The sequence below is a fragment of the Pelmatolapia mariae genome, linkage group LG3_W (genome assembly GCF_036321145.2).
Source record: "Pelmatolapia mariae isolate MD_Pm_ZW linkage group LG3_W, Pm_UMD_F_2, whole genome shotgun sequence".
In the NCBI taxonomy this organism is placed as follows: domain Eukaryota; kingdom Metazoa; phylum Chordata; class Actinopteri; order Cichliformes; family Cichlidae; genus Pelmatolapia; species Pelmatolapia mariae.
The window spans coordinates 77,035,298-77,060,986 of NC_086229.1; the positions used below are offsets into that span (position 1 = coordinate 77,035,298).

At 40.0% G+C, this 25,689-nt stretch overlaps 1 protein-coding gene across 1 annotated transcript in view; it reads left to right on the plus strand.

Moving 5' to 3' along the window:
• The first annotated feature begins 828 nt into the window (after nt 1-828).
• tbc1d19 (TBC1 domain family, member 19) overlaps nt 829-25,689 on the plus strand; it is a 28,820-nt gene continuing 3,959 nt past the window's right edge. The window contains exons 1-18 of the mRNA XM_063469931.1: nt 829-1,021; nt 1,156-1,228; nt 1,339-1,384; nt 6,691-6,766; nt 6,887-6,961; nt 7,330-7,393; nt 8,169-8,215; nt 8,305-8,415; nt 10,726-10,798; nt 11,444-11,482; nt 15,244-15,356; nt 18,080-18,154; nt 18,244-18,306; nt 20,988-21,072; nt 21,487-21,531; nt 23,096-23,128; nt 23,234-23,343; nt 23,439-23,530. Coding sequence (XP_063326001.1) covers nt 926-1,021; nt 1,156-1,228; nt 1,339-1,384; nt 6,691-6,766; nt 6,887-6,961; nt 7,330-7,393; nt 8,169-8,215; nt 8,305-8,415; nt 10,726-10,798; nt 11,444-11,482; nt 15,244-15,356; nt 18,080-18,154; nt 18,244-18,306; nt 20,988-21,072; nt 21,487-21,531; nt 23,096-23,128; nt 23,234-23,343; nt 23,439-23,530 — 1,316 coding nt within the window. The 5' untranslated portion in view covers nt 829-925. The remainder of the gene's footprint in view (nt 1,022-1,155; nt 1,229-1,338; nt 1,385-6,690; nt 6,767-6,886; nt 6,962-7,329; nt 7,394-8,168; nt 8,216-8,304; nt 8,416-10,725; nt 10,799-11,443; nt 11,483-15,243; nt 15,357-18,079; nt 18,155-18,243; nt 18,307-20,987; nt 21,073-21,486; nt 21,532-23,095; nt 23,129-23,233; nt 23,344-23,438; nt 23,531-25,689) is intronic.

Here is a 25,689-nt window from a genome sequence, read left to right on the forward strand (position 1 = left end):
AGTATCCATGCAAAATAGTGCTTCACACTTGATAAACACCTTAGACTTACTCAGTTATGATAACTGTGTATTGATGATACAAGTACCTGGTATACCACAGGTCAATGGCATCCATGATAAAGATGCACAAAGGTCAGCTGCAGAGAGACCCTTCACTGTGTGCAGGAAAGTGTTGGAGATTTTCTATCACTCGGTTGTGGTGAGTGCAGTGTACTTTGCTGCGGTCTGCTGAGGGAACAGCATTAGAGTTGGTGACACGAGCTGATTAAATAAAGTGATCAGGAAGGCTGGCTGTGATTGGCTGCAAACCAGATACTTTTGAAGCAGTAGTGGAGAGGAAGAGGAGGTGACTGGACAAACTGGATACTCCTGACCATCCAGACTCAGCTCCACTGCAACAAGGAAATGTTTATATCTACGTGGCAAAAAATATTCTGCCTCACTATTATTATTATTATTATTATTACATTTAATCATTAGAGTTGCTAAGCTAAGGTTTGTTTGTGTTTACAGGCTCGATATCTGGATAATATCTTACATTTCTCTCTCTATACTTAAATCTATATTTTTGATAGTACAATAAAAAAATAAGTTTCGAGTTATCAAGCCAAAATTTGGAGATATTAACTAGAAATTTTGACATTTGGATGGGAAAAAAGAAGTTTTTCAGAAACAAGCCTCCATAATTTGTTCTAAAAAGGAGAGGTGATATAAAGAAAAAAGAAAGCAAAGGTACCCTCAGAATTATTTTCTGAGGTCGGAACTAAAGTGTGTGGTTCTTGTTTCCCCTGCAGACACGCAGCCCGTCCTCAGTTGCTAAGTAACCTCTGCAGGGGGCGGCTGCTGGATGCTGACAGTTTAGCCGCAGTGAAGCGAGCCGCTCGGCTTCAGACGCATAACTGAACGGGCTTTGACCAGAAGGAGGATGGACGAGGGCATCGAGCTGTCTCTGACCATCGCTCAGATCATCCAGCGGCTCAGAGGAAGCCATTTACACTCTCAGATAGAGAGGCAAGCCAAAGTGAGTGAGCTAGCATGTGGCTAACGACACGGTGCTTCTGCTTCTAGCTCACCTTTAGCTAAAACCACAGCATCCAGGCCACATCATTTCTAAGAATGTGAAGCATTGATTCCCCATGTCCCCATTGTTTTCAGGAGTGTTTACACCAGCCTGACGTAAAACTGGAGTCTCTGAAAGAGGACGTCCGCAGTTTTCTCAAAACATCAGGTAGCAAGCTGCAAGAAATCTCTTCTCACAAAGTCATAATTAAGCTGTTGTCTCTTGTCTGTTTAGTGATAATAATATAACATATAATAACAAATTCCAATGTTTTCCAGGCTGGGAAAGAAAGCTGCAGAATGCAGTGTACAGAGAGCTGCACATGTAAGTGACATTTGGTGTAAAGCTGTCGATGCATGAAGAAGCACTACACACTACACACACACAAACACACACACACACACAAACACACACAGTAGGGTTGAATTTACTCAAGCGTGACAGTCATTGTGTTTGGGCTTTCTCAGCCTCAAAATGATTCAAAGCTAGTTTTGTGTCATGCTTGTGTTTGGTGTCACTCTATAAAAACTCACCATGGCTTCAAGCATTCCATCCATGTGTAACATTCGCACTTAATTTGAATATTTTTTTGTATCGAATTTGAACTTTTTCCCCAGATGAATTTTACCTTTTCTTGTATATAATAAAAAAAACAGAACTATTTTATCGTTTTTTTTTTCTAAATTGGGGATTTCATTTACTTTAGCTTAAAATACATTAAAAAACAAAAAAAAACAAACAAACAAACAAAATGCCTCCAGAAAACAGCAGATGTGTAAGTGTAAAAATCAGATAGAGCGTCCTCCATGCGGGCCAGTCATGCTTATCTGTGTAGTCACCTGTCAAAGGCTCGTTGTGAGCCAGGAAAAATCTCTGCATTCATAAATTAAATAATGTTAGGCTGTCAAAATAAACATTTACATGTACTAATAGCCTCTGCGAGGATCTCTGTGCATTTCAGTTTAGATGGAAACTGAATGCTTACACATTAGGCATGGAAAATTTGTAAACCTCCTCTCATGATTAGTTTATTAGATATAGTGGAAATTTTAATTTGTTTTGTCTCCTAGCAAACTAAAGATGCACGGCTCGATCTGCTGAATCACTGCTGTGTATTGCTGGCTAATATCAGCCTACTGATGGTTGCTGGTAGGCTTCAAAGCGGTTATTGCTTTTTCTATGGAAGATTCATTTTCCTTGACAGAAAAGTAGGAATAAACAAAAATAAAGTTTCCCCAGATTCTATAGTTAAACTTTGGTATCTGCATATGACAGCAAATATGGGACATATGAAAATCTGTCTTCATCATTGTGACAAAGTGGGTGAGAACACCACTTGTCTTTATTCTTAGTTAACATTCTTGTTTGATTTAACCATATTTCACATGTAATCTGCAATAGGCAAACATCTACTATCCCGGGTTTGTTTATGTTTTGCACTTTTACAGATTATATAATATAACATCTTGGTTTACATCAATTGCTACAAGTTTAAGTTAACATGTTCTTTATTTCAACTGTTGATTTGTATTGTTTAGAACTTACCTTACCTACCTGTCTTCTAGCAACAAAAGGAGGAAATGTAGTTTTACTTCCTGTTTTATACCTTCTGGGTTCGTCTGAGGTCACAGGAAGAGACCAAGTGCAGGAGGGGAAGAACGCTTGTAATTTAATAAAGTTGATTTTAGAGTGTTTATGAAGAAATAGATTTATTGTTGTAGTCTGTACTGATTACACCATAGAGTTTATTTTGTTAGTAAAGAGTAGTAGTAGATGTTTGAATATAATTATGTTCATCTTACCTACCTACTGAATGGAATAGTCCAGTGGAGAAATTGTTTGGTTAAGTGGACTATTTAAGCAGAAGAACTCAGGTGTATGGAAGGAAAGGTTCAGGTCAGTGTAGCCGTGTGCAGTTTGACCTTAATTTCTGTTAATTTAAGTTCAGTTATGTTTATTTGAACTGAGTTATTTATAGAGTTGAGTTTTTTTATTTGTTTCTTTGTAAATATTGTTTGGGTCACACAATGGTGAATAAATCACTTGCTACACTGGACAGCATCAGTCTCCTGCACTTCTTTGACCGCTTAAGTCAAGTCCTACCACAATCATCATTATCAGGTACACAGAGGATGCTGTAAAGCACAGGGAGACACATGAATGTAGTCAGGAGTCAGGACACAATCACTCTGTATATCTACAGAGTGAAAAGCCATCAAATACAAATTATTTTATTCATCATGATTGTTAAATTTGATTTATTGACGTCTTTGAGTAAAATTTCTTGTGATGTCTGTGTATATGGCTGCTTGACGAACACCCCACAATGCAGTAGGGCATGTTTCTTTATTCTAGATTATATGATTGATTACGAGTACCTCCAGTGAAGGAGATGTTGGCATTAGGAAACTGCTTCAGAAGAGCTGGGCAACCTAGACCAGAAATCCTGTCTTTGTATCTTTTGGCTTGATGGCGCCAAAAACTATTTCCCTGTTTAAAAATGTAGTATACCGAATATCCCAATATCTTGTAAAGGTGTTGCTAACTTCTAATGGAAAGTACAGTGGTGGTTTAAAGTTAACATCCACTAATCATGGGAATTAATCTCATGGGAATTTTGGGTTTCAATGACCTCTTTGAACTGTTCTTTTCCAGGTTCGTATGATTTTACAGCATACATCTTAGAATACTTTAAAACAAAAAGTGGGTGTACAAGTTTGAATTTATTTTTAATTTGATCTAATCTGCTATGGAAGCCCGTTTCTGGCACACACAAAAAAGTATCCATAACTCGAAATTTCGAGTTATCTTTATCAAAATTTTGACTTATAACTCTAAAATTTCAACTTATTTTCTCAAAATTTTGAGTTAATAAGTCAAAATTTCAAGTTTGCACTGCCAATCAGTAATCTACGTGAATAACGTAATTTCCTTGTTACCTGGAATCTGAAGCCCTCAGCTACAAATGCTGCAGCTAAGCCACCAGTATTACAGCCAGTCATGTATGCACAAATTGCTGATTATTTTCGGCGTGGCTTCACAAATGATGAAATCCTTGTGTTATTAACTGAATCACATGGCGTTACTATCAGCAAACGTACTCTTGAAAGTGCCAATATGTTTGATCTGGTTTTGAGTGTGCATTCCTCTACGCTAGATCCTTCCGGGTAACAAGAAAATGACGTAGATTACTGATTGGCAGCGCTAACTCGAAATTTTGAGTTACTTTTTTTGTTTTTTAATTTTGAGTTAATAAATTGAAATTTCGAGTTAATAAGTCAAAATTTCGAGAAAAGAACTCAAAATTTTGAGTTATGGATACTTTTTCTTTTTTTTACTGGCGAAAACGGGCTTCCATAAATCCACACAGGGTCAAAGTATGCCTGCAGGCTCAAATATATACAAATATATACACGCACTCACTTAATCTTTTAAAAAGTTCTCCTAAAGGTTCTACAGTGTCTTTTAACTTGACAAACCCAAGGCCTATTAACAAATGATCACTGGTTGATCATTGTAGTCAACCAGTGATTGTGATCGACTACAACTCGTCACTTCTCTTGGTAGCATACAAAGGATTTATTTGACACCACTCGATGGATTGAACAATACGCAGAGCACTGGGAAAGTCCAAGGAACTCAGTGAAGATTTGAGGAGGAGAATTGTAGATTTAGACAAGTTGGGAAAGTCTCTTAGAGCTCACCTTCAAGTTCAACTGAAATTAGGAGCTACATGCGTAGACAGGCCACATACTTTCTGGAGAAAAGTTTTTGCCATCAAATCTGTGGACTACGCTTAAAAGCCAAGAAACCAAGAAATTTAAATGAGATCTACCAGTTCTGCCAAGAAGAGCGATCAAATATCAGCCAGAATTATACCTGAAGCTTGTTAATGACTACAAAAAGCATCTGGTCAAGGTGCAAATTGCTAAGACACCAGTGCTGTTCTTTAAACTTCACCTATATTCACAAGTAGACTGAAGTAACAAGTACCTTCATTCACAGTTGATCGGCTCATTCATGTATATGTCAGCTGCTTTGCAATAAAATAAATGCAAAGTGTTTGCAGGGCAGTGATGGCAACCTTCTTTTGTGAAGAGTAGCAAATGTTTTCAAGAATAGTCGGGTAAAGTCTTTGAAGTCTTTGGCAAGTCTTTGAAACACATTAGGGGGATAGAGATGATCTATATAAGACTTAATGTAAACAGAGAGCTGATTATAGAAGGAGACAAGGTTGGATCAAATTAAGGTGAGGCTGACAGTCACAAAGGAAGGATGTCAGGCAGATGAAGACAAAACACCATCGGGGAATCAGAGGGAAGACAAACACAAGAAGTCAAGGCAGAGAAAGACGCACAAGGACAAACAATTACCAAAACACAACAGGAAGCAGTTACAAGAAAAATTAGAGAAATCATGAAAAAAAAGAGAGTCCAAGAGACAGTGGGAAAATGATCAAAATCGAAACAAGTAGGAGACTCAATAAAATCCAGCACCATGACAAGGGTTTGTACAGAAAGTCGCTGCTTTGTCGACTTTTTTTTTTTTTTTAAAGAAAAGGTTTCTAAATAAGTTGGAAATGATGAAAACGTGTGAGTGAGTGGATCCAGGTTTACTTGCAGAAGCAGAGGGAGAACGGGGTCAGGAGCGTGCAGTGACTCACAACAACACGGGCACGGCTTTATGGAAGAGACTGGTTACGTAACCCAACATCAGACTGCGTTAATGTTATAGATTCATATCATTCTACACCTTGTTTACACATAAATACAACACGCACAATATAATAACACAATATAATAAAGCTGGTACACTACTATCTATTTAAAGGTGATGAATGCAGGGTTTTTTTATTTGGTAGAAATGTTGCTCTCTCCTGCACAAGTTTGGCTCATCTGCCTTTCCCTCTTAGTGTTATTGCTTTACCTTTAAAAAATTGTTTGGTTTTTAAACACTGAAATTGTACCTAAAAAGCCATTGTTACCTGAACATTAAAGAGTAACAATCCTTCCAATGCTATCCACATTTATGCACTCTTTTTATCTGAAATCTCCGTTTGGCTGGAGGCCTTTTTGTCTCTTCCGTAAAAAGCTCGGAAACGTGTGCTGCACTCACTTATCTCGAAGAGCACCGGACTGTCTTTGCTCTCCTTAGGCTCAGTCTGAAACAAGGACTTAATACTTTGCTTTTAGAGGGTGACATATAACAGTGACTAATGGCTTCTTCTTCTGGCGCTATGTGCTCTTATAGGTGTTTAGATTGGGGTGAACGTTGTTTAACGCTCTGAGACCTTGAATCATTCGGCATGCCCTGAGCAGGCTTAGCTGGAGTGTGTGTGTGGGTGTGTGTGACAGTTGTGCATTTGGAGATGTCTTCTGACTCATCTGATCTCCATTTGTGGGGCTCTAATGGAGACTGACTGCCTGCTTTTTGTAAAGGGGAAAAAAAAGTAAGATTTCCCTTTTGTTTGACGGTTTCCTCCTTTCAGCTGTGTTTCTTTTCAAAATAAGATGCTCTTTGTGCCATGACCGGCTTCATTTTCCCCAAAGCTGTCAGTGTTTTGTTCAAAACACTGGTGTTATTTGTGTGTCAGTCAGCAACGTTGTCTTACTTGCATTTGCTTATTCCAGCCAGCTGCCCCCGAGGCATCCCCCGGCTCCCCCGGAGCATCTCAAAGAGCCGCTGGCCTACATGCGCAAGGCACAGGTCGGCCCGTCTGCTTTTATTTCCTCACTTTCTCTACTTCTCCCTGACTCCTATCATTTTTCTCTGCCAAATTCACTTTTAAATCACTAAGGTGTGTGCATGTGTGTGTCTCTTACACAGGCCAGCTGGGAGAAGCGTGTCCTCAAAAGCCTGAACAGCATGAGCACAGAGCTTGGAGTGCCTCTGGCTCACATGGTAACTAAAACATTGTCAATCACAGCCAAGTTTATAGATTGTTGGGTTTTTTGTTTTTGTATTGCAACATCTTTTCTAGAGAAAAGCGCTTAACCCCCCAAAAAATATTACAAATTGAAAACCCTGCATCATTTTAACCCTGAGCCGACTGAGCTATGAGCTGCGGCTAAACCCGAGCAGCTTTTTTAACTGACGATATCCAGACTGTGTTGTTTGGAGTCTGTTTATCAGTTTTTTACTGTTTGCTTCTGCACAGGCATGATTGTATTTATGACTTATTATTTCGAAAGCAATACTGATGTGACATTTTTAAGACAGGATGTGCGGCATTTGTTTGTTGAAATCTTGTCTTTCCGCCTGCTCCACAGAGGCCCGCGGCGGAGCAGAAGGAGCTCACCAACAAATGGAACGAGATGGGCACAGATGAACCAGGTCTCAAGACACTACCCAGGAGATTTGGCCTCGAGCAATCTGCCTTTTATGATAGATTAGTGTTGATGCGTCCAGGCGCTGCTGTATTTATCGCCAGCTTAGCGCATCTCAAAACCAGATCTGCCACTTCCATGTTTGCTTCCTAAGCCGTGCTAATGCAGCCAAGGCTTTCTAAGGCACTCGGGCTCTGTAACATCTGCATAGCACACAGTGTAGCTTTTTGCAGAATACACGCTGGAATTGTGCTGCCAAGCCTCCTCATAGAGGACTGAGCCTGTGCTATGAATTAATTTTTGTTGTTTAAGAAGAGTTTTTATTGTTGTCAGAAGATACGTACCACTTTGACTTCAGGCCACCGCGTTTACAAAGAACACCCTAATCTGGTGTCCTAACAGTGCTATCAGTGCTCAGTGGTGTATAATAACATTTAGGATGTGCCGTCTTTCGGCTGTAAACATTTTGGATTGTGAATCTAGAAGCTGTCCAGACTCCTCGTAGGGAGATAACCAGCAGCACCCCTTCCTCTCGTCCAAAGCCTTAATGCGGCCTTGTTCTGAGGATGACACGGCACTGGAATTTACTGCCATGCTATGAAGATGGTGGACAGAAGTTCCACTTAGAGCTGGCCTTTAATGTGCATAGATGTGTGTTTAAGTTGAAGTTGATAAATTAAGTTCGCAAAGAAATGGCTTTTTTGACTCTTGTGTGCGTGTCTCCACTGGTTGCTGTTACATAACGCATTGTAAAGATTGTTTACGTGTTTATATCGCTGCAGATTTGAGTCGCTTCAGGCCTGTCTATGCTCCGAAAGACTTTCTGGAAGTAAGCACATTCCTCGCTGCTCAGGTTTGTTTGTTACTGCTATTATCAGGATTGAACTCCATTATGTTACATAAATGCTGTCTAAACAGGTCCTAATCGGTTTGCGGAACCCCAACCACGATAGCAGCGAGGACATCAGCGCCAGGAGTCACTGGGGACTCATCCAGGTTCCTCTCAATGTCAGGGACATCCCACACCTGGTAGGGATCTGGGTTCTTCCCCACTTCACTTCACATGTTTGTGGGTCATAGGGATTTGGAAAAAGTTGTTCTTCTGAGCGGGATCAGACACCAGCAGCTTATTCAAAGGATAGCTAACATCACTCCAATTCCTAAGTCTCTGGCTGCCAGTTTAAAGGCTTATTAGCTGTTTCTCAACCTGAATATCACTGATATTCTACAGCAGTGTCACCCAGAGAGGCCTCTTAGCTCAGTGGTAGTGGTGCCCAGAGGAAACTCTGAACAAGGGGAAATAGCTTTTTGTCATTACGCAGCAGTGAAACTCCCTGACTGCTGTTCAAGGTCCTGTTAAAATGTATTAATAATGAATTTAAATGTTGCTGTTATTTTTGCACTATTTTATCCATAGACTGTATGTTAAAAGGAATAAAGCCTGTGGGTGTAAAACATGAGGCCACTGCGGACGTATTTTAACCCTAAATTGTTTTTAATGACTAGCAAGGGGCGACTCCTCAGGTTACCAAGCGACCAGACTTTTTTTTTTTTTAAAGCTCTCTTGCGCAATAGTTCTCCAGGCTTTCCGAAGGTGTGTCAAAGTTTCTTTTTGGAAATTGTCTATTTGGAGGGAATAAAGCCATCTGTAAAACACGGTGGAGGCTCTGGCGTCAGTGGTGTTGGAGATCAACATTGGTGAAATTATTATTGCAGAAAGGTGCCATCAGATTTTGAACCACCATGCAGTACCATCTGGAAAGCATCTGATTGGCAATGGCTTCATTTTTCAGCCTGACAATAATCACATGCATAGAAAAACAGGAGCTGGTCATTATCAAGTGTTAACTTCTAGCGCAGCGATGCCCAACCCCCGGACCACGGACTGGTCCGTGAGTCATTTGGTACCAGGCCGTGAGAGTTGAGACTTAGGTTTGAAATTTATGGTTTTCAGTAGGGCTGGGCGATATGGCCTAAAATTCATATCGCGATATAATTTGAAGCATGTGCGATAACGATATATATCACGATATATTCTTTTCTTCTGTATAACGTATTTTCCACACTATAAGGCACACTTAAAATCCTTTAATTTTCTCAAAAATCTAGAGTGTGCCTTATGTATGAATTCTGGTTGTGCTCACTGACCTTGAACCGATTTTGGCGTGTAGAAATCTGTTAAAAATTGTTTTAGTACAACTTTGGTAAGCCTGCTGATGGACTGCTTGATGGATTGTCAGAGCATTACGGCTGCCGTAGTGAGGAGTAATCTGGGTCCAAAACTCCGTCCCTTCAGGTCCCAAAGTCAAACGAACACTGAGAGTTAAAAACAGTCTAAATTCTTTCATCCTTAATTAAATCATCAGCGTTGCTGCTTTATCGGGTGTAACAATTAAGTTTAACATCCATGCATCCATGAAAACAGAATTTATTAAATTTAACGGAGTTGGAAGTTAACAGGAAGTTAGCTCGCTAGTTTATACCTAAACATTTCATACCATGTTCTGACTGAGAGATTTTTGAAACTAATTAAAACGTACAGCTCTGCTACCACTTCCAACATAAATGAAGACAGAAAACTAAACAGCAGTGGCGTTTGCAGGGTTACCGAAGTTGGACTACCTGGTATATAATGTTGTGCTACGCGATTGCTAGCCACACAGCTATGTTAGCATAACATTAGCACAGTGAAGCTGGAGGATGAACGGCAACTTTTTTTCCACTCAATAAAAGTTAACGTGAGGGATTCTGGTGGTTAGGGACACATGCAATCGCATAGCAGGATGCTATACACGGGCCAAACTTCAGTCAGGAGAACATAATTTACTGATGATAATGGTTGTAGCTGCTGTGATACTTTCTACCAAAACAGGCGCAGCTTGATGACATCATCAACATGCGCTATCGCGATAGAGCGATATAGTCAAAATCTCTATCGTTGGCCAAATCTATATCGTTTCTATCGTATATCGTTTATATCGCCCACCCCTAGTTTTCAGGGTTTTTATCGGTTTTATCGTTAACTCGGTTTCCCTGGGTCTTTTCCCGTGTGTTATGAATAAATCTTCTTTTTTTTGGTACTGGTACTGGTTTTATTTTGTTGGGGACCGCTGTTCTAGCGTGTTAGAAATAAACACTGTTCTTGCCTTATAAGCAACATATGAAGAAGTCATGGGTGTCTCAATAATGTCTCTTAATATATTTTTTTCTTTAAAGTTTTGTGTTTAGTAATAAAAACGTCTTGCATTGTGTTGAGGTAGAAGTGTATTCTTTGAACTGAAAGAAGAATAGATTTGACATTTATTCATGCGTTTTGTGTCTGTTGTGTTAAACTCTCAGAGAGAGGCCTACTCAGAGCTGAACCTGACCAGTGGACAGATGGGGATTGATGACCACGCACTCATCCATCCAGGTATTACTCCTTTCTTGGAAGGAGAAGGATGAGAAGACTGATAACAGATACTTAGCTTGGTAGTTATCATGCCCTAAAAGACATGTTCAAACTGTAACGATAACATGCTGGTGGTTGTACAGTAGCTTAAGTTTATGGCACACATATGTGAGAGTGCCATCAATGTTTTCATCTGACCCTCAGGAAAAGAAGCTCCCTGTTACAGCGCTGTGTCAGCCGTTTAGCAGAATCAGAGGCTCATTAGTTTTAAAAACTTTCAGAGGACTTTTTGTCCTATAAAATACATAATTTGTAGGCAAGCTTAGATCTGAATAATTACAATTATCACTCAGCAGCATTTTAATACCAGACTTAAACACATTTCTGGTTGTGATTAAGAAAGAATACTTTAGAATAAATGTGTTTACCTAATGAACAGAGGGCTTTAATGGTGTATATACCACAGGGACTTCATATCAGTCCTTGTTCCTTACTTGTGCCACAAGGGCCGTCTGGGCTTTCTCAAACAACATCTCGGTGAAGGCCACGTATTGACATTGTTACACTTTGGTGTTCAGGCTTGAAATAGAATCCAGCATGTCTGTTTGTAAATCGAGCAGATAGCACCACTGATGGATCTGTTCTTTCTTTCTCGTTCCTGTACAGACTTGTTTGAAAACGAGTATGTGCAAATCGGAAAAAAAGGTCAGTGTTTGGTTCTTGTTTTTATTCCTAATTTTTTTTTGTGGAAATGGTTTGTTGAGTTCTATTTTCTTCATGAGATTTTGTTCATTGTACACTAAATTACCAAAAGTATTTACTCACCCATCCAAAATCACTGTATTCAGGTGTTCTAATGAACACTTCCATGACCACATGTGTATAAAATCAAGCACCTAGGCGCACTATACACCTCACCTAGGTTGAGGTGTACAGTGCGCTGAGGTCGCCCACTTTTGCAGAATCAATAGTGATGGACCAACAAACTTCATGCGGCCTTTGATTAGCTCAAGAACTGTGCATAGAGAGCTTCGTGGAATGGGTTTCCATGGCTCAGCAGCTGCATCCAAGCCTGACGTCACTAAGTGCAATGCAAAGAGTCAGATGAAGTGGTGTAACGTCAGTGTGGAGTGACTGACCCTTATTTGTCTGGCAATGGGATGGACGATTGCCAGACGGGTTTTGGCGGTTGCCAGGAGACCGGTACTTGTCTGAATGCACTCTGCCAAGTGTAAGGTTTGGTGTAGGGGTCATTTTAGACAATTTCACGCTCCCAACTTTGTGTGAACAGTTCGGGGATGGTCCCTTCCAATATGACTGCACACCAGTGCACAAAGCAAGGTCCATAAAGACATGGATGAGTGAGTTTGGTGTGGAACAACTTGACTGGCCTGCACAGAGTCCTGACCTCAACCCAATAGAACACCTTTTTGGATGAATTAGAGTGGAGGCTGTGAGCCAAGCCTCATCCAACATCAGTGTCTGACCTCCAAATGTGCTTCTGGAAGAATGGTCAAAAATTTCCATAAACACTCCTAAACCTTTCGAAATGTTTTCCCAGAAGAGTTGAAGCTGCAGTGGGTGGACCGACATCATATTAAACCACATCGACTAAGAATGGGATGACCCTCAGAGTTCATTTATGCGCGTGAAGGCAGACTAGCGAATACTTTTGGCAATGTAGTGTAAATCCACGTCCTATTGGTCAAGAATGTACTAGTTTGTTTGTCTTTTGGGAAGGGAAGGAAGGAAATACATGTCCTTTCAATGAATATAACATGAAATTTCTCTTAAGAAAACAACAAAAAACAAGGATATTTGCTGTAAATGCCCATTTTTGCCCATACATTCCTCTATGCTAAGTACAAATACGTAGCAGCTTAAGTGTCCTAACAGAGGCAACCAGGAATGTCATTACCTCATCATTTTTTAAGACTTGTAAAGGATAACTCCAAATAAGACACAGAAACTTGATGAGCAGACAGTCTTGTTTCTAATTTTTGTATTTAAGAGCCTTTTTATGGAGATCTTTTCAAAACTAATCTAATTATATCAACTGCGACCCATTTATGGAAGCCCCAAAATAGACACAAGTGTTACAAGCAGAAAGTGTGATGCAGAAAGAGTACTGAGAAGTAGTGCTGTGAGATATTGTATAATTTGGTACTGATCCAATACCAAGAGAAAATACAGGGCTAGTACTGCCACTACTAATATTGATACTTTTAACCTACAACCTGTGCCTGTCTCTAAAGGCTGTCTCTAAAAAATAATTTATTTAACACGTTTCAATGGGCTACATATGGAACATAGAGGAGAGAAATCATGTATCCATCCTATCTCAGTAGTACTGATCCAGTACCAATACCAGCGTTGTATCAACAATATCGATAATTGGATCGATGCGCCCACCTCTAACGGGAAGTATTTGTGTGACTCAGTGAATGACTGCCACCTCTGAGTGGAAGCACGAGCATTCAGATTGGTAACACTTTAACTGTTAGCTCGTTGCTCTGTAACAACACCACCTATATCATGGGCAAAATCAGATATCAGCCAACAAGAGTCTTACAAACACAGGCAGTACTTTATTTACACAACCACGACCCTCGATCTACAGTTCGCCTCTGTGCCTAAGCTGCAACTCGTGGTCCAGACGAAGGAGTAAGTGCACTCGAATAGGAAATTTAGGAAACGAGGAGCGTGTTCGTTTATGTTATGACTGGCCAGCACCTTAAGTCAAGAGCTGTGTGTTTTTGGCTCCTGTCACAACAGAGATTTAGGGCAGAATGGGGAAGTTGAAGAGTTTGTTTCCAGCATGTGCCTGAGTGATTTCTTGGAAAGCTATGCAGGAATTATGGGAATGTCTTTGTTAATATTTTTGATGTTTATACATTTTTTTGAGGGGGAAAACATCCTCCACACTCAGTCTTTTCATTTTTGTGCTACTTGTCGAGGATTCTTGCTGAATTCTCAATAAATGTTGAATATTTTGAATATCTTTGTATACAGTCGTGAGCCACCCTTCATTTATTTGTTTTTGCTAGGACAATAGGAGTTTCTGCCTCACATACAGGGAACTACAGTATCTAAGGTAGAAACAGAGTTTGTAAGACGCTTTATAAAGGTGTTTATTATTATTATACCTTTAATATTACCTTTATTCTTGTTAGTTTTGACCGGATCTCCTGACCTTCTCCGCACATACTGACAATGATTTTTGGATTTATTGCTTCATCAGACCTGTTGTCACTGACTTTCAGTCCAGTTCTTGTGTAATTTAGCATACCTCAGCCTTTTTTCCTATTTCCTTTCCTTATGAATGGCGTCTTGACAGCCAGCCTTCCCCTGAGACCAGTTGATGAGGCTTCAGTGAACAGTAGATGGATCAACTCTTTCACGTCCTGTGTCAGGTCTTTGCTGGATTTCTTCAAGCTCTTTCAGGACATGACTTTCAGATACTTTTCATCTGCTTTAGTTGTTTTTTTTTAGGCCTGCCACTCTTTTCTTCTCTAGTTGTTCATATACATACATGTGTTCTTCCTCCACTCTACTGTTTTACCTTTATATAGCCAATTGAAAAAGAAAGTAGACCCTCTTTTAATTCTAAGGTTTTAGGTATGAGGACTAAAACGTATCTTCTGGTCCTTAGGAGGACTTGAATGAATTTAAATACAGCACAACAGCAGATGTTACACTGTCATTATTTAACAGTAACTAAGCCATTTCCAAATGATCTGAAGTCCATCATTCAGCAGTGAGAAAGATTATTCACAAGTGGAAAACATTCATGACAGCAGCAGATCTTCCCAGGAGTGGACGCCCCAAGGCTGCAAATAACTAGAGAAATCCTCTTCTCTATAAAAAGAACATATCAGCACGGCTTAGGTTTGTAAAGGTGCATCTAAACAAACTTATGGAACAATGTTCTTTGGACAGATGAGACCAACGTGCAGATGTTTGGACAGCATATCGGCTCAATCGCCTCATAACATCTGTCAGCACGGTGGTGGAGTTGTGATCATTTGGGCTTGGCCACAAATAACATTTGTGTATTTACACTGAATGTTAAGACGTACTCTTACAGGAATTACAAATGATCACAAATCCAACTCCTGTGTAGAAGAAGAATACATCATTTGAAATTCTCGCTTCTGGAATATGACTAATTTTTTTATGTAATCCATTATTATCTCTTGTATTCATCTGTCATTTAGTCTGTCAAATGTCAGAAATGTGTCACAGTTAACCAAAGAAAAACACTGACTTCTTAATAATCAAATGTTTTATCATCAGGGTTCAGAAGCAGATTTTTGTGATTTTTTTGTTTTTTTTCACTTCATTAATGTTTTTTTTAACCCTCTTTCTGAATGGGGAATAGCCAGGCGAAGGAAGCCTGGTCCTAAGGTGAATAACAGCTGTGTTATGCACCCATTCTCTCTTTTGTCTTCATCTCTCTTGTGTAGTGGTTATGGAGGAGGATAGTGCAGCAGCACAGCAGTACAGCAGGCAGGGCTGCCCCACCGGGCTCCGGGCAGACCTGTGGGCCCTCATCCTTAACGCCACGAACCAGCCACAGGTATAATACACTGTGCACACTCTCACACACACACACACAGGCGGAGTTGCACTCTGGTGGCCACCGTCAGCTGGCTGTGTTTGCTGTAGAGCAGCCGTGCACACACAGCTGCAGTGATTCCCAGAGGGCATGTTTACTACAAGGTGAAATTTTCAGCTGCGTCCATATTCATGCTTAACGGTTTGGAGCTGAGGGGCCGTTGGGCCTCAGGTGTATTCGTTTCCCTGGAGAACGGCACCAGGATTAAACACTTTGCATCCTTGCACTTATACCGTGCACTAAAAACCAACACATGATGTATAACACCAACTGAACTGCAATTTCTACACTAGACAATCTGTGCATTCACTGGTGTGCTGCTTATCGGCTCGCTGTGACTGTTTGTACAAACGTTAACATAATCAGATGCTGGGGGGTGTAGCACAGTTAGCCCAAACAGCGTGGCTGCCTGTGTGTGTGGCAGAGGTCTGTGTAAACGCTGCAATCCAGAGTCTCATGTTGGTGCCAAGTTGCAAAAACAATGCTTGTGATTAGGAGATTGATTCGTTAGAGAGAGCTATGTGGGCAAACCTGCTGAGGTCTGGAGAGTGTTAGCACGGCTCTGGATACCACAAGGGCAAACACATTAAACAGTCACAGTTGGTTAGTTACAGATAGGATAAATGTGGCTGGTGCAAAATTGTCTGCATTGTGTATATTATGAATTAGAATTATCTTTCAGTAGATCTAATATGAAGACTGTAATCTCTTCAGTCAAATGACTTGTGTGTTGCTTTGATAAATGTTAAATAGTCCCAATCTAATTTTGAAAACAAGTTTGGGACGCGGTATAATTAAACGTGAACTGAATAATGCAAAGTGCAAATCATTTAAATCTTATATGTAACTGAAGAAGAGTACACATTAGCATTGTAAACAGTTGTTAACAAGATCTGTGATGGTGTGGTGGCACATTTAGTGCAAATGGCACACGTTCAAACTGTGGAGGTATCACTGATGCTGAAATATAGACATTTACAGGCCATTTTATTAGGCACACCTGTTCAACTTCTGTAAATCTCGAATCTCTTTAATTTCTGCCAATCATACGGCAACGGCTCAATGCATTTAGGCAGCAGATGTGATCGAGATGACCTGCTGATGTTCAAACCAAGCATCAGAATGAGGAAGAAGGGTGATTTAAGTAATTTTAAATGTTGCATGGTTGTTGGTGCCAGATGAGCTGGTCTGATTATTTCAGAACCTGATGATTTTCTAGGAGTTTCCCCACACAAACATAGCTAGGATTTGGAAGAATTTGTCTGAAAAAGAGAAAATATCAAGTGATTGGCAGTTCTCTGCCTTTGGATGTCAGCGGAGAATGGACAGACTGCTTTGAGCTGACAGGAAGACAAAAGCAACTCTACAGTCACCAGATCTCAGTTTAACAGAGAGCACCTTTGGGATGTGCTGGTGAGCTGTGTGGTGCTGTCATGTTAATACGGACTAAAATCTCTGGGCAATGTTTCCAGCACCTTGTTCTTCCCCTGAAGGGAGGAAGTGTGCAATCAGTTTGTTTGTTTTGTCTGTTTGTTAGCAGTCTAGCTTTCAAAGTTTTCAAGATATAATTTTCAAATTTTGTGTGAGGGTAGATGCCAATAACAGCTCGAGCTGATTTCGTTTTGCTGAAATTCTCTTCAAGGTCAGAGTAAAAACTTTGTATTACCCACAGTGTTTTTTGGATCATCTTCACAACAGTATATTGTGCCTTGGCGGACATGATTACCTAGGTGGGCTAAACATTTGACCAAGGTCAAAGTTGATCTTGAGCGCTAACACTACTCAGCACTATTGAGTAATATATCATATTATGGGGCACAGAGAGAGCTTATTATTTTTTCAATATGACGCTCTACAAGGTGACGCCATAGCAGGCTGACATCATCATAAAAACATCATAAAACATCAAAGTTTGGCATTTATTTACAACAAAACAAACCGGTATACACAACACACTTTGATTCAGCAGCATGTATGATGGATGTTTAAAACAGCAGGACTTTGTAGTAAAAGCCAGGCTGCATCCCTGCTTCTGAATAGGGATCCTCAGCTTCCTGAGTGCTGGTCATAAACATGCTCGTTTTAACACAGTGGGATATTTCTTAATTGTTTTATCCTTTATTTTTAAAGTTTTGTAGAGTGGTGTCCATATCAGAGCTATTTCACTATCCACAAATCTAACCTGTAAAGTGAACTGCTGTGACCCATGTTTCCACTCCATACCAGCAGGATATATAAACTTGAAGTATTTTAGCAGAAGTTGTCTGAGCTGTCTTTTGCTGACGCTGTCCATATTACCGCAGTGTTTTCGGTGTCTTCGCTCAGCTGTCAAAATCACAGAAACGTCTGTTTTTGCTCTCACATCCACACTGCCGATCATTGTGTAGGTGCTCTTTCTTTGGTCCATTTATGATAACCTGTCTCAAACCGGAGGCGCGCTTGATTTTAACCATGCGGTCGGAAACACGTCACCTCTGCGTGAAGCCTCGTTCAAACCTGCTGTAGTCACAGACAGAGAAAGTGCATAAAGTTGACTTAGAGGGATCTGTTAAAGAGAGTGAGGTATATTTTAAATAATAAATGGGGGGGAATATTCCCGTTACGTTTGCGATGCAATTTATGGAATCTGGATGTGAAACCGCCTGAAAGTTGACATTAAACATGTTGGCTCTCTGCTGTTTCAGGATGTGATGCATTATGAACAGTTGAAGGCAGGAGTCATACAGCATAACCTGCTGGTGGACAACCTTATCTATAAGGTAAGTTACATTGTCACTGTGCTCATCAATAATCTGTAACGTTACTTCATTCTGAAATCATTTTAATTTCAAAACGTCCTCTCCGACAGGATGTGAAGCTCACCGCCAGTAATGACGACTACTACTTTGTGTTTGAAGATTTCCTCTATCAGGTAGGCTCTCTTCTCCTCTCCTCTCAGTTTACTTACCACACCAGGAGCTTTTTAAAAAATGTTGTGACCTGAGCTCAAATATTAATGAAGTGCTTGCTTGGAACTTGTTACTGTTTAGCATTTCAGCATAGTTAAAACTTTGTATCTGTTGACATGTTTCTAACTTCTATCAACAAAGTTAAAGGCTTGAAACCTGCTCGTGGCCTCCCTTATCAATTTGTTACACTTATTTTGTTGTACAGTTCAGTTGTTTACACTGTTACAGATTAAACAAAGTCACTGTTGTGTCTTCCATATTCCTGTGAGATAAGAGCTTCTACGTCACCCAGAAACCAATTGGCTCAAACATTAAAACTCGTTTTAGCTTACTGTCACTTAATAGCAACGCTCATCTTTATCTGCCTTACTTGTTCAGCCCAGATGCGGATATGACCTTGTATTAATAGCTTCACTGGCACTCACTGCTCGGTTTCTCTTTAGTGCTCAGCTGATAAACACTTGCATGTACTGGGCAACCGGTTTATTCAGCGACTGTTTGCCCATCATGCTCACTAATGCTAAACCGATGAACACATAGGTGTAACATGAACAAAGCTACAGTATTCCTGTCAATGTTGACTAATGTTAAACTCACTAGGCACTGAAAGAATCCACGTATTGTTACTCTTGAGCAGCTACATAAGCAGAAATTACTTCTTGAGAACACGCAAGTTTAGAGTTTTCCAGAAATGTTATGCCATATTATAAAAAAGCCACACAATGAAACACTGTCAGTCTTGGATTAGTCTCCCCAGAGACTGGAACTGAACATTATTGAAGCAGCGTGGCATCATCTCGACAGAGAACAGAACAAAAGGCAGAAACTTCCAAAAAAGAGCTTTAAATGTCCTTCAAGATGGCTGGAGAGCTATTCCTGTAGACTACTTTGTCACAGTCTGGCAGTGGCAGACTGTATGGATTGACGAAAAGGCTTGCAGACTCCAAGGAACAGGGAACAAAACTTGAATGTTAACAAAAAGCGAGCCGTTTAATGAGGCAGGTAACAAAGGTACAAACAAAGGGCAAGGCAAACTGAAGCAAAACTAACATTAACCTAAACTGGGTGAACTAAAAATAAGCATGAAAAAACCCTCAATATGAAACTCGGCCTGGATGCAACAATACCTGAAACATGACGTGAACAACAGACAACCTGACCCCAAACAAAGGAGGACTTAAGTACACAGAGAGATAACGAAGGGATGGGGAACAGGTGGGAACACAGCTGGGACAAATCAAACCTAACAAAACAAGGGGAAGCAAAACTAGATGCACTGCACATAGGACAGGGACCTTCACAATAAAACAGGAAACAGCATGGAACGCAGACATAGCAACACAAACTTGACAACATACAACACGCAGCATGAAACATAAATGGTGAGGGAAACTTAGATACAGGGGTAGAAAACACAAGGAATCTAATAAACAAATGAACTTAGCTAACCTAATGAACTTAAACATAAACATCAAAATAAACTAAAACTTAAAACGCTGGGTCAACAGACCCAGGAACGTGACATACTTAAAGAAACAACAAGAAAGCTCAGAGTTCAGGCTGTGTTGAAGAATAAAGGTGGTCATACCAAACTCTGTTTTTGCCTTCATATACTGTATTTCCATGTATATTTGGAGGTTCAGTAAATCAGTGCAACTATTTCCCATTTTCATTGTAAGATATAAAGAAGTGAGGGTTGTCTCGAGACATTTGTACAGAACTTTAAATCCACATCAGGTCTTTTGGATAAACATATATTCACGTGACATTGTTAAAGTCATTAAATCAATATTTAATACAAAAATGTAATTGTCTTGATTTGAGTTTGGATGTTTTTTATGCTTCAGTCAAAGACTTTCCACCACAGCACTGTTCTGATCATACAATGTGACTGCATTGATAAGACTGCTTTATTGTCTGTGTGTAGAAATGGTGACGGTATGAAAGCTGATTATATAGAAGTCTCAAAAACTCACAAAACTCATATCATCTAATGTGATAGACGTGGCATTAGAGGGTTAAAAATGGCTAAAATGCATTTGAATTAGACCTGAGAAGTAGTCCCACAGTGACATCCCGTCAAATAATCTCAAAGGTCAAGCAAACCACGATTCGCTGCAGTCCTCATCTGCCTTCAGTCTTAAGTTAATTGTACGAATTTCTGCTGGTTTCATCTTTTCTCTAGAGATTATTTTTCCGCGCTGATGTAATTCAGCTTAAGTGGCTAGAGGAAATGAAATTTGTTCGCAGAAATATACAGAAGTTGGACTGTAATGGAAAGATCTCTCACTCATACGGTCCTTTTGTGAAACAAGCAGCCACTTAAGGCTCGGTAACTGCCTGCTTCAGTACATCCTGAAACCCTGACCCCAGATGTTCTGCTTTAATAGATTTCTTACCCAAGAGGAATCAGGGCCACTCAAGGCCATCACCAGCACAGAGCAGATAAGAGTATTAACTGCTGTCTGTTGTCAGGCGGGGATACTGTTACATATTAGGAACATATCCTATATACATCCCTCATGAAATTTAAGCATTGCAAACCTTAAATCCACTATGTGATACTATCATTTTTAATCAGTTCATGAAAATGTGTCTGACTCCGTGTGCGCAGTGTTTAACTCCACCCCTTTTGTTCTCCCAGGTGTTGTTGTGTTTCTCCCGTGACACGGCTGTCCTGGAGCACTTCAAATACAACAGTGCCACACCTCCCAAGTCATACATCCAAGGTGAGATTATTAGCTAAGGACAAATATACACAGTTACGCATCTCTTCATGGCACGAGGCCAGAGGAATGCCACTTCACACGTATAACATGGGTTCTAATACACCGATGACTTTGCATGTTAGCTGTGTTTATTTCTTTGAACCTGACCTAAGATGAGTGTGGGATGCCGAGGGGTGAGCATGTCTGTATGGTCAGGAGTCTGTATTTTTCAGGTCATTTGAATAATGCCATTATTGAAAAACAAATCAAAACACTGTTAAATGTATTTTCACTAAAATCCTGGTGATTTTATTTTCAAGAAAGTCAAAATCTCTTTGGTAGCTGCTACAATTTTTTATTTCCATGATAAGCCTTGCATGTGGTTAAAATGACTAAAAGATTAGAAGCTAATGTCATTGCTTGTCTGTCTCACAGGGAAAGTGGGAGATGAGGAGTGTGCTGTTGTTTATCCTCCCAATGGTGAGCTTTAATATTATTTCACATGTTCTGGTAGTGTTATTTCTCTGTTCAGCAATATTTTATGTAACAGGCCAAATATCTGTTGAGGGAGTGATTAACTAGAAGAATAAAAAATGAATAACTGAAGACGGGATTTCAACATATACCTGTGGTAAAGATAACAGCGATAATTACAAGTGAAAATATGATATAATGTTACAAAATGTACATGTAATAATATCCTAAACAACCCAGCCATGCCTAAATGTATTTTATTACACTTCTTCCTTTAAGTCACTACCTTATGTAGACTCAGCTCATCTACATGTTAAATTAGAGAAAAGTAAGATGGCTTTGCTAATGGGATTAACTTTCCTGTAGCAGAGTACACAGTTTTACCTAGCAACCAGTGGTTGTCATGGGTCACTGACCAGTCTCTAGGCCTGCATTCGGCCAGTAAAATTGTTTTCACTGCTAGCAGCCACTCACAAATAGCCAATGAAGACACGTTTTTACCTCTTGTCCAGTGGTTGCCACATGGTTGCCAACTGGTCTCTAGCCCCCCCTGTGATTGAGACCTAAGCCGATTATGTTAAGCACTACAACATGGATCCACTATTTCCAGCGTATTCCTCCATGATATTTTGTACAAACTGAGTACAGTGGTCCCTCGTTTATCGCGTGAGTTACGTTCCAAAAATAAACTGCGATAAACATTCTCAAAGTTCAAACCTTCGTAGAAAAATAAGTCTTATATAGAATTAAACCAAAGGCACCCGCGGTTGCCTTTGACGGTGCAAAATGTTTCGTCGACATTGTTGTGTTTGTTGGGGAGAAAACTTACAAACATACAGTACAGCACTTCAGAGTCACACTGCTAGCGATCGAAGATTTATTTAAATTTGACAAGCTGAACGCATTCTGTACTGTACAGGAGACACGGCATGAGATTGATTCACAATGGTCTACAGCCAATCAGGACGCAAAACACAATGCGCTGTACTACAAAAAAAAAGCATGCAAAATTGCACCAAAAATAATCCGCGAAACAGCGAGACTGCGAATGGTGAACCGCGTTATAGCGAGGGGTAGTGTGTTTAGGAATTTACCAGTGATGTGTTCATCAGTTTTTGTGGTTTTTTTACTGTTTGTGTTATTAGGAACTGTAGTGAAATACAAAGTACTTTTGGATGTTTAAACTTCCTTATATACTTTGTCAGTGTTATACATTCTGGCAACGGTGTGTACTCTTATTTAGCATGGCAGCTAGGCTCACATTGCCCTGATCTCTAACCTATAAATCCATGAAAATAAAGATGATTGGCGCCATTTATTTATCAAACCATCTCTATATAGTTTAATATTATCGTCACTGAATGCTTTTCTTTGCGTTTAACCGTAGATTAAAAATCTTATATCATCACAGGCGGAATGGGGACAGAAGCACAGCATTTACACAATTATTCACACATTCAGACAAAAAAAGTTTACCTGGAGTCTAAAGTCAATATCGCTTGTCACGCTGAAAACGTAACTGATGTTTATGTGTAAGAAATGTACTGACTTGCACATCTTTTTTGAACAGGTGTGATTCCTTTTCATGGCTTTTCAATGTATGGTGAGTATGTTCGTGAAAATGAGCGGCACTCTTGCTGCTTTTTCCAGAAGTGAGACAGTATAAGCAGGATGTGACAGGGAGTGTGTATTTGAATTTCTCCCACAGTTGCGCCTTTGTGTTTCTTGTACAATGAGCCTTCCAAACTGTACAACGTATTCAGGGAAATGTACATCCGATACTTCTTCAGACTGCACTCCATTTCCTCCCACCCCTCGGTAAGATTTTGTGTTTGCTAAAAGTCAACATCCAAACGTTCTCTTCTTCTGTCTTCATGCGTGTACTTGATGTGGTTTCTCGTGTGCTCCTGCAGGGTATACTGTCTTTGTGCCTGCAGTTCGAGCGGCTGCTTCAGACCCACCTGCCGCAGCTCTTCTACCACCTGCGACAGATTGGGGTGCAGCCGTGAGTAGCCTTCACACTCCACACTGTGGTCCAGTGTATCTCACCAGGAACATGCGGCTAGCAATGCTATTGAATAATTAGCTTAGAATAACTTCCTGTCCAATCAATCCCCGCTGTATCCAGTCCAAAACCAGTTTAAAAGTGTGCTTGGGATCATTGTCCCATTGGTTAGTTTTAACGATCTAGTGGTTGCCTGTCCTCTTCTTTCATTATGCCATCCACTTTGTGCAATATACCAGTACCGCTAGCAGCGGAACAGCCCCAAAGCATTGTGTTACCACCACCATGCTTGACAGCTGCTGCAGTCTTCTCACCTTTACTCTTTCAAACATACTTCTTGTCAAACATACATCTTGTTGTGGCTAATTGTTTGTGTAGCTCAGGGGGTAGAGCAGATCATCTGCTAGTTGGAATGTCGGTGGTTTGATCCCTGGCTGCTAGTGTCTGCATGCCAAATATCCTTGGGCAATATCCACAAATCATCCATCGGAGTGTGAATGTTAGATGCACTTATGTAGAAAAAGCTTTGAAAAAAGTGCTTGTGTGAATGGGTGAATAAGGCAAGTTTTTTAAAGTGCTTTGAGAAAGAGTAGAAAAGTACTATATAAGAACTAGTCCGTTTACTAAATAGCTCAATCTTTGTCTTGTCTGACCATAATATTTTTCTCCAGAAGGCAATTGACTTGTCCAGCTGCAAATTTCAATCAAGTTTGAAGCTTCTTTTTTATAGCGTTATTTTTGTGCCACTATTCTGAGCGCACGTAAAAAAAATTTGAGCGCACGTAAAAAAAAAAATTTGCAGGTGCAAGTGTTGCATTTTGAGGAGAAATTTATTTTGAGCAAAGAAAAGCTACATTTGAATGAACAAAATTCATTGCTGCGTGCAAAAAATGTATTTCAGTGTTTGCTATTATCCATACACACACACACACAATAGCAGCCCCTCTCGCTCAGGTTTTGCATTTGCGCTCGCTCGCAATGTGTTGCTTGCGCTCTCGACATTTCTGCCCGTGCGCGTTCAACTCTTTCTGCACACCGTTATATTTGTGCCACAAAACCAGCCAATCACAGACTTGGATGCAAAAAAATCTGATTGGCTGTTTTGGTCTCCAATCAGCTCGAAATTACAAAATGCAATATCCCAGAATCCATTTCGTCCAAAACTCAAACGAGGCAGTGGCGGAGGAACACAGAGTGACGGAGTTTGAATTATTACTCTTTCTGGGTCACAAAATAAACTTTTAAGATATTTTCATGCGAGAATGGTGCTGTGTAAACTTCAAATATCTGCTCGATTTATCAAGACATCACATATTTACAGTATTTGCCATACTTTTTTGGTGGGTACCCTCTGAGTCCTTGAGGAGATAAAACTGGCCACACTGTGGACAGGAATGCTGGTGTACCAGCATTTTCCAATTCATGGCAGGCTTGACCTTTGGTGGTTCCTGGGTTGTTCCTGAACATCCTGACCAATTTCTTCATCTGAGGATTACACTTTTGGTCTTCTTCCAGACCCACATCAGAAAAACTTGTACTTGAACTCAGAAAAACTTGTTTGAACTGATGATCTTGGAATCTGCAGTTGTTTAGAAATCCAACAGACTTTCGCAAATTGTGTAAATCTACCATTGTCTTTCTTGGATCTCCATAGAGTTATTGCACTTTCCCAAAGTTCTGAGTATTGGTCAATCCAATAAGTGCTGTCCAATAAATCCTTTTTATATTGCAAAGAGAAACTACCAGTTGTAGTCAGTCAAGATTACTAATGAGAAGTTAACAGACCTTGTCAAGTTAAGATACTCTTGAACCTTAAGCACCACTTATGAAAAGTTAAGTGAGTGTTTGAAGTATATATTTAAGCCAATATCTGTACTATTGACCCTGTGAGAATTAGAGTGCATCCAGTTCTTGTTTTTTTAAAGTCGTTAAAGGTGGAATGATTGTATACTGTACAATCATTCCACCTTGGAAAAGGAATAATTCAAAGAAATCCTTAAAATCCCCAAATTAACATGACATTCATGCCCATAATGATTGTATTTAAACTTCATGCATTCAGTCTTAGTTGCTTTATGAAGCATGACAACTGGCATTAAAAGATGGAGCATCACATTTAATTTTCCCCGCTTAGCCTGAAAAGCTCGGGGTATTGTTGT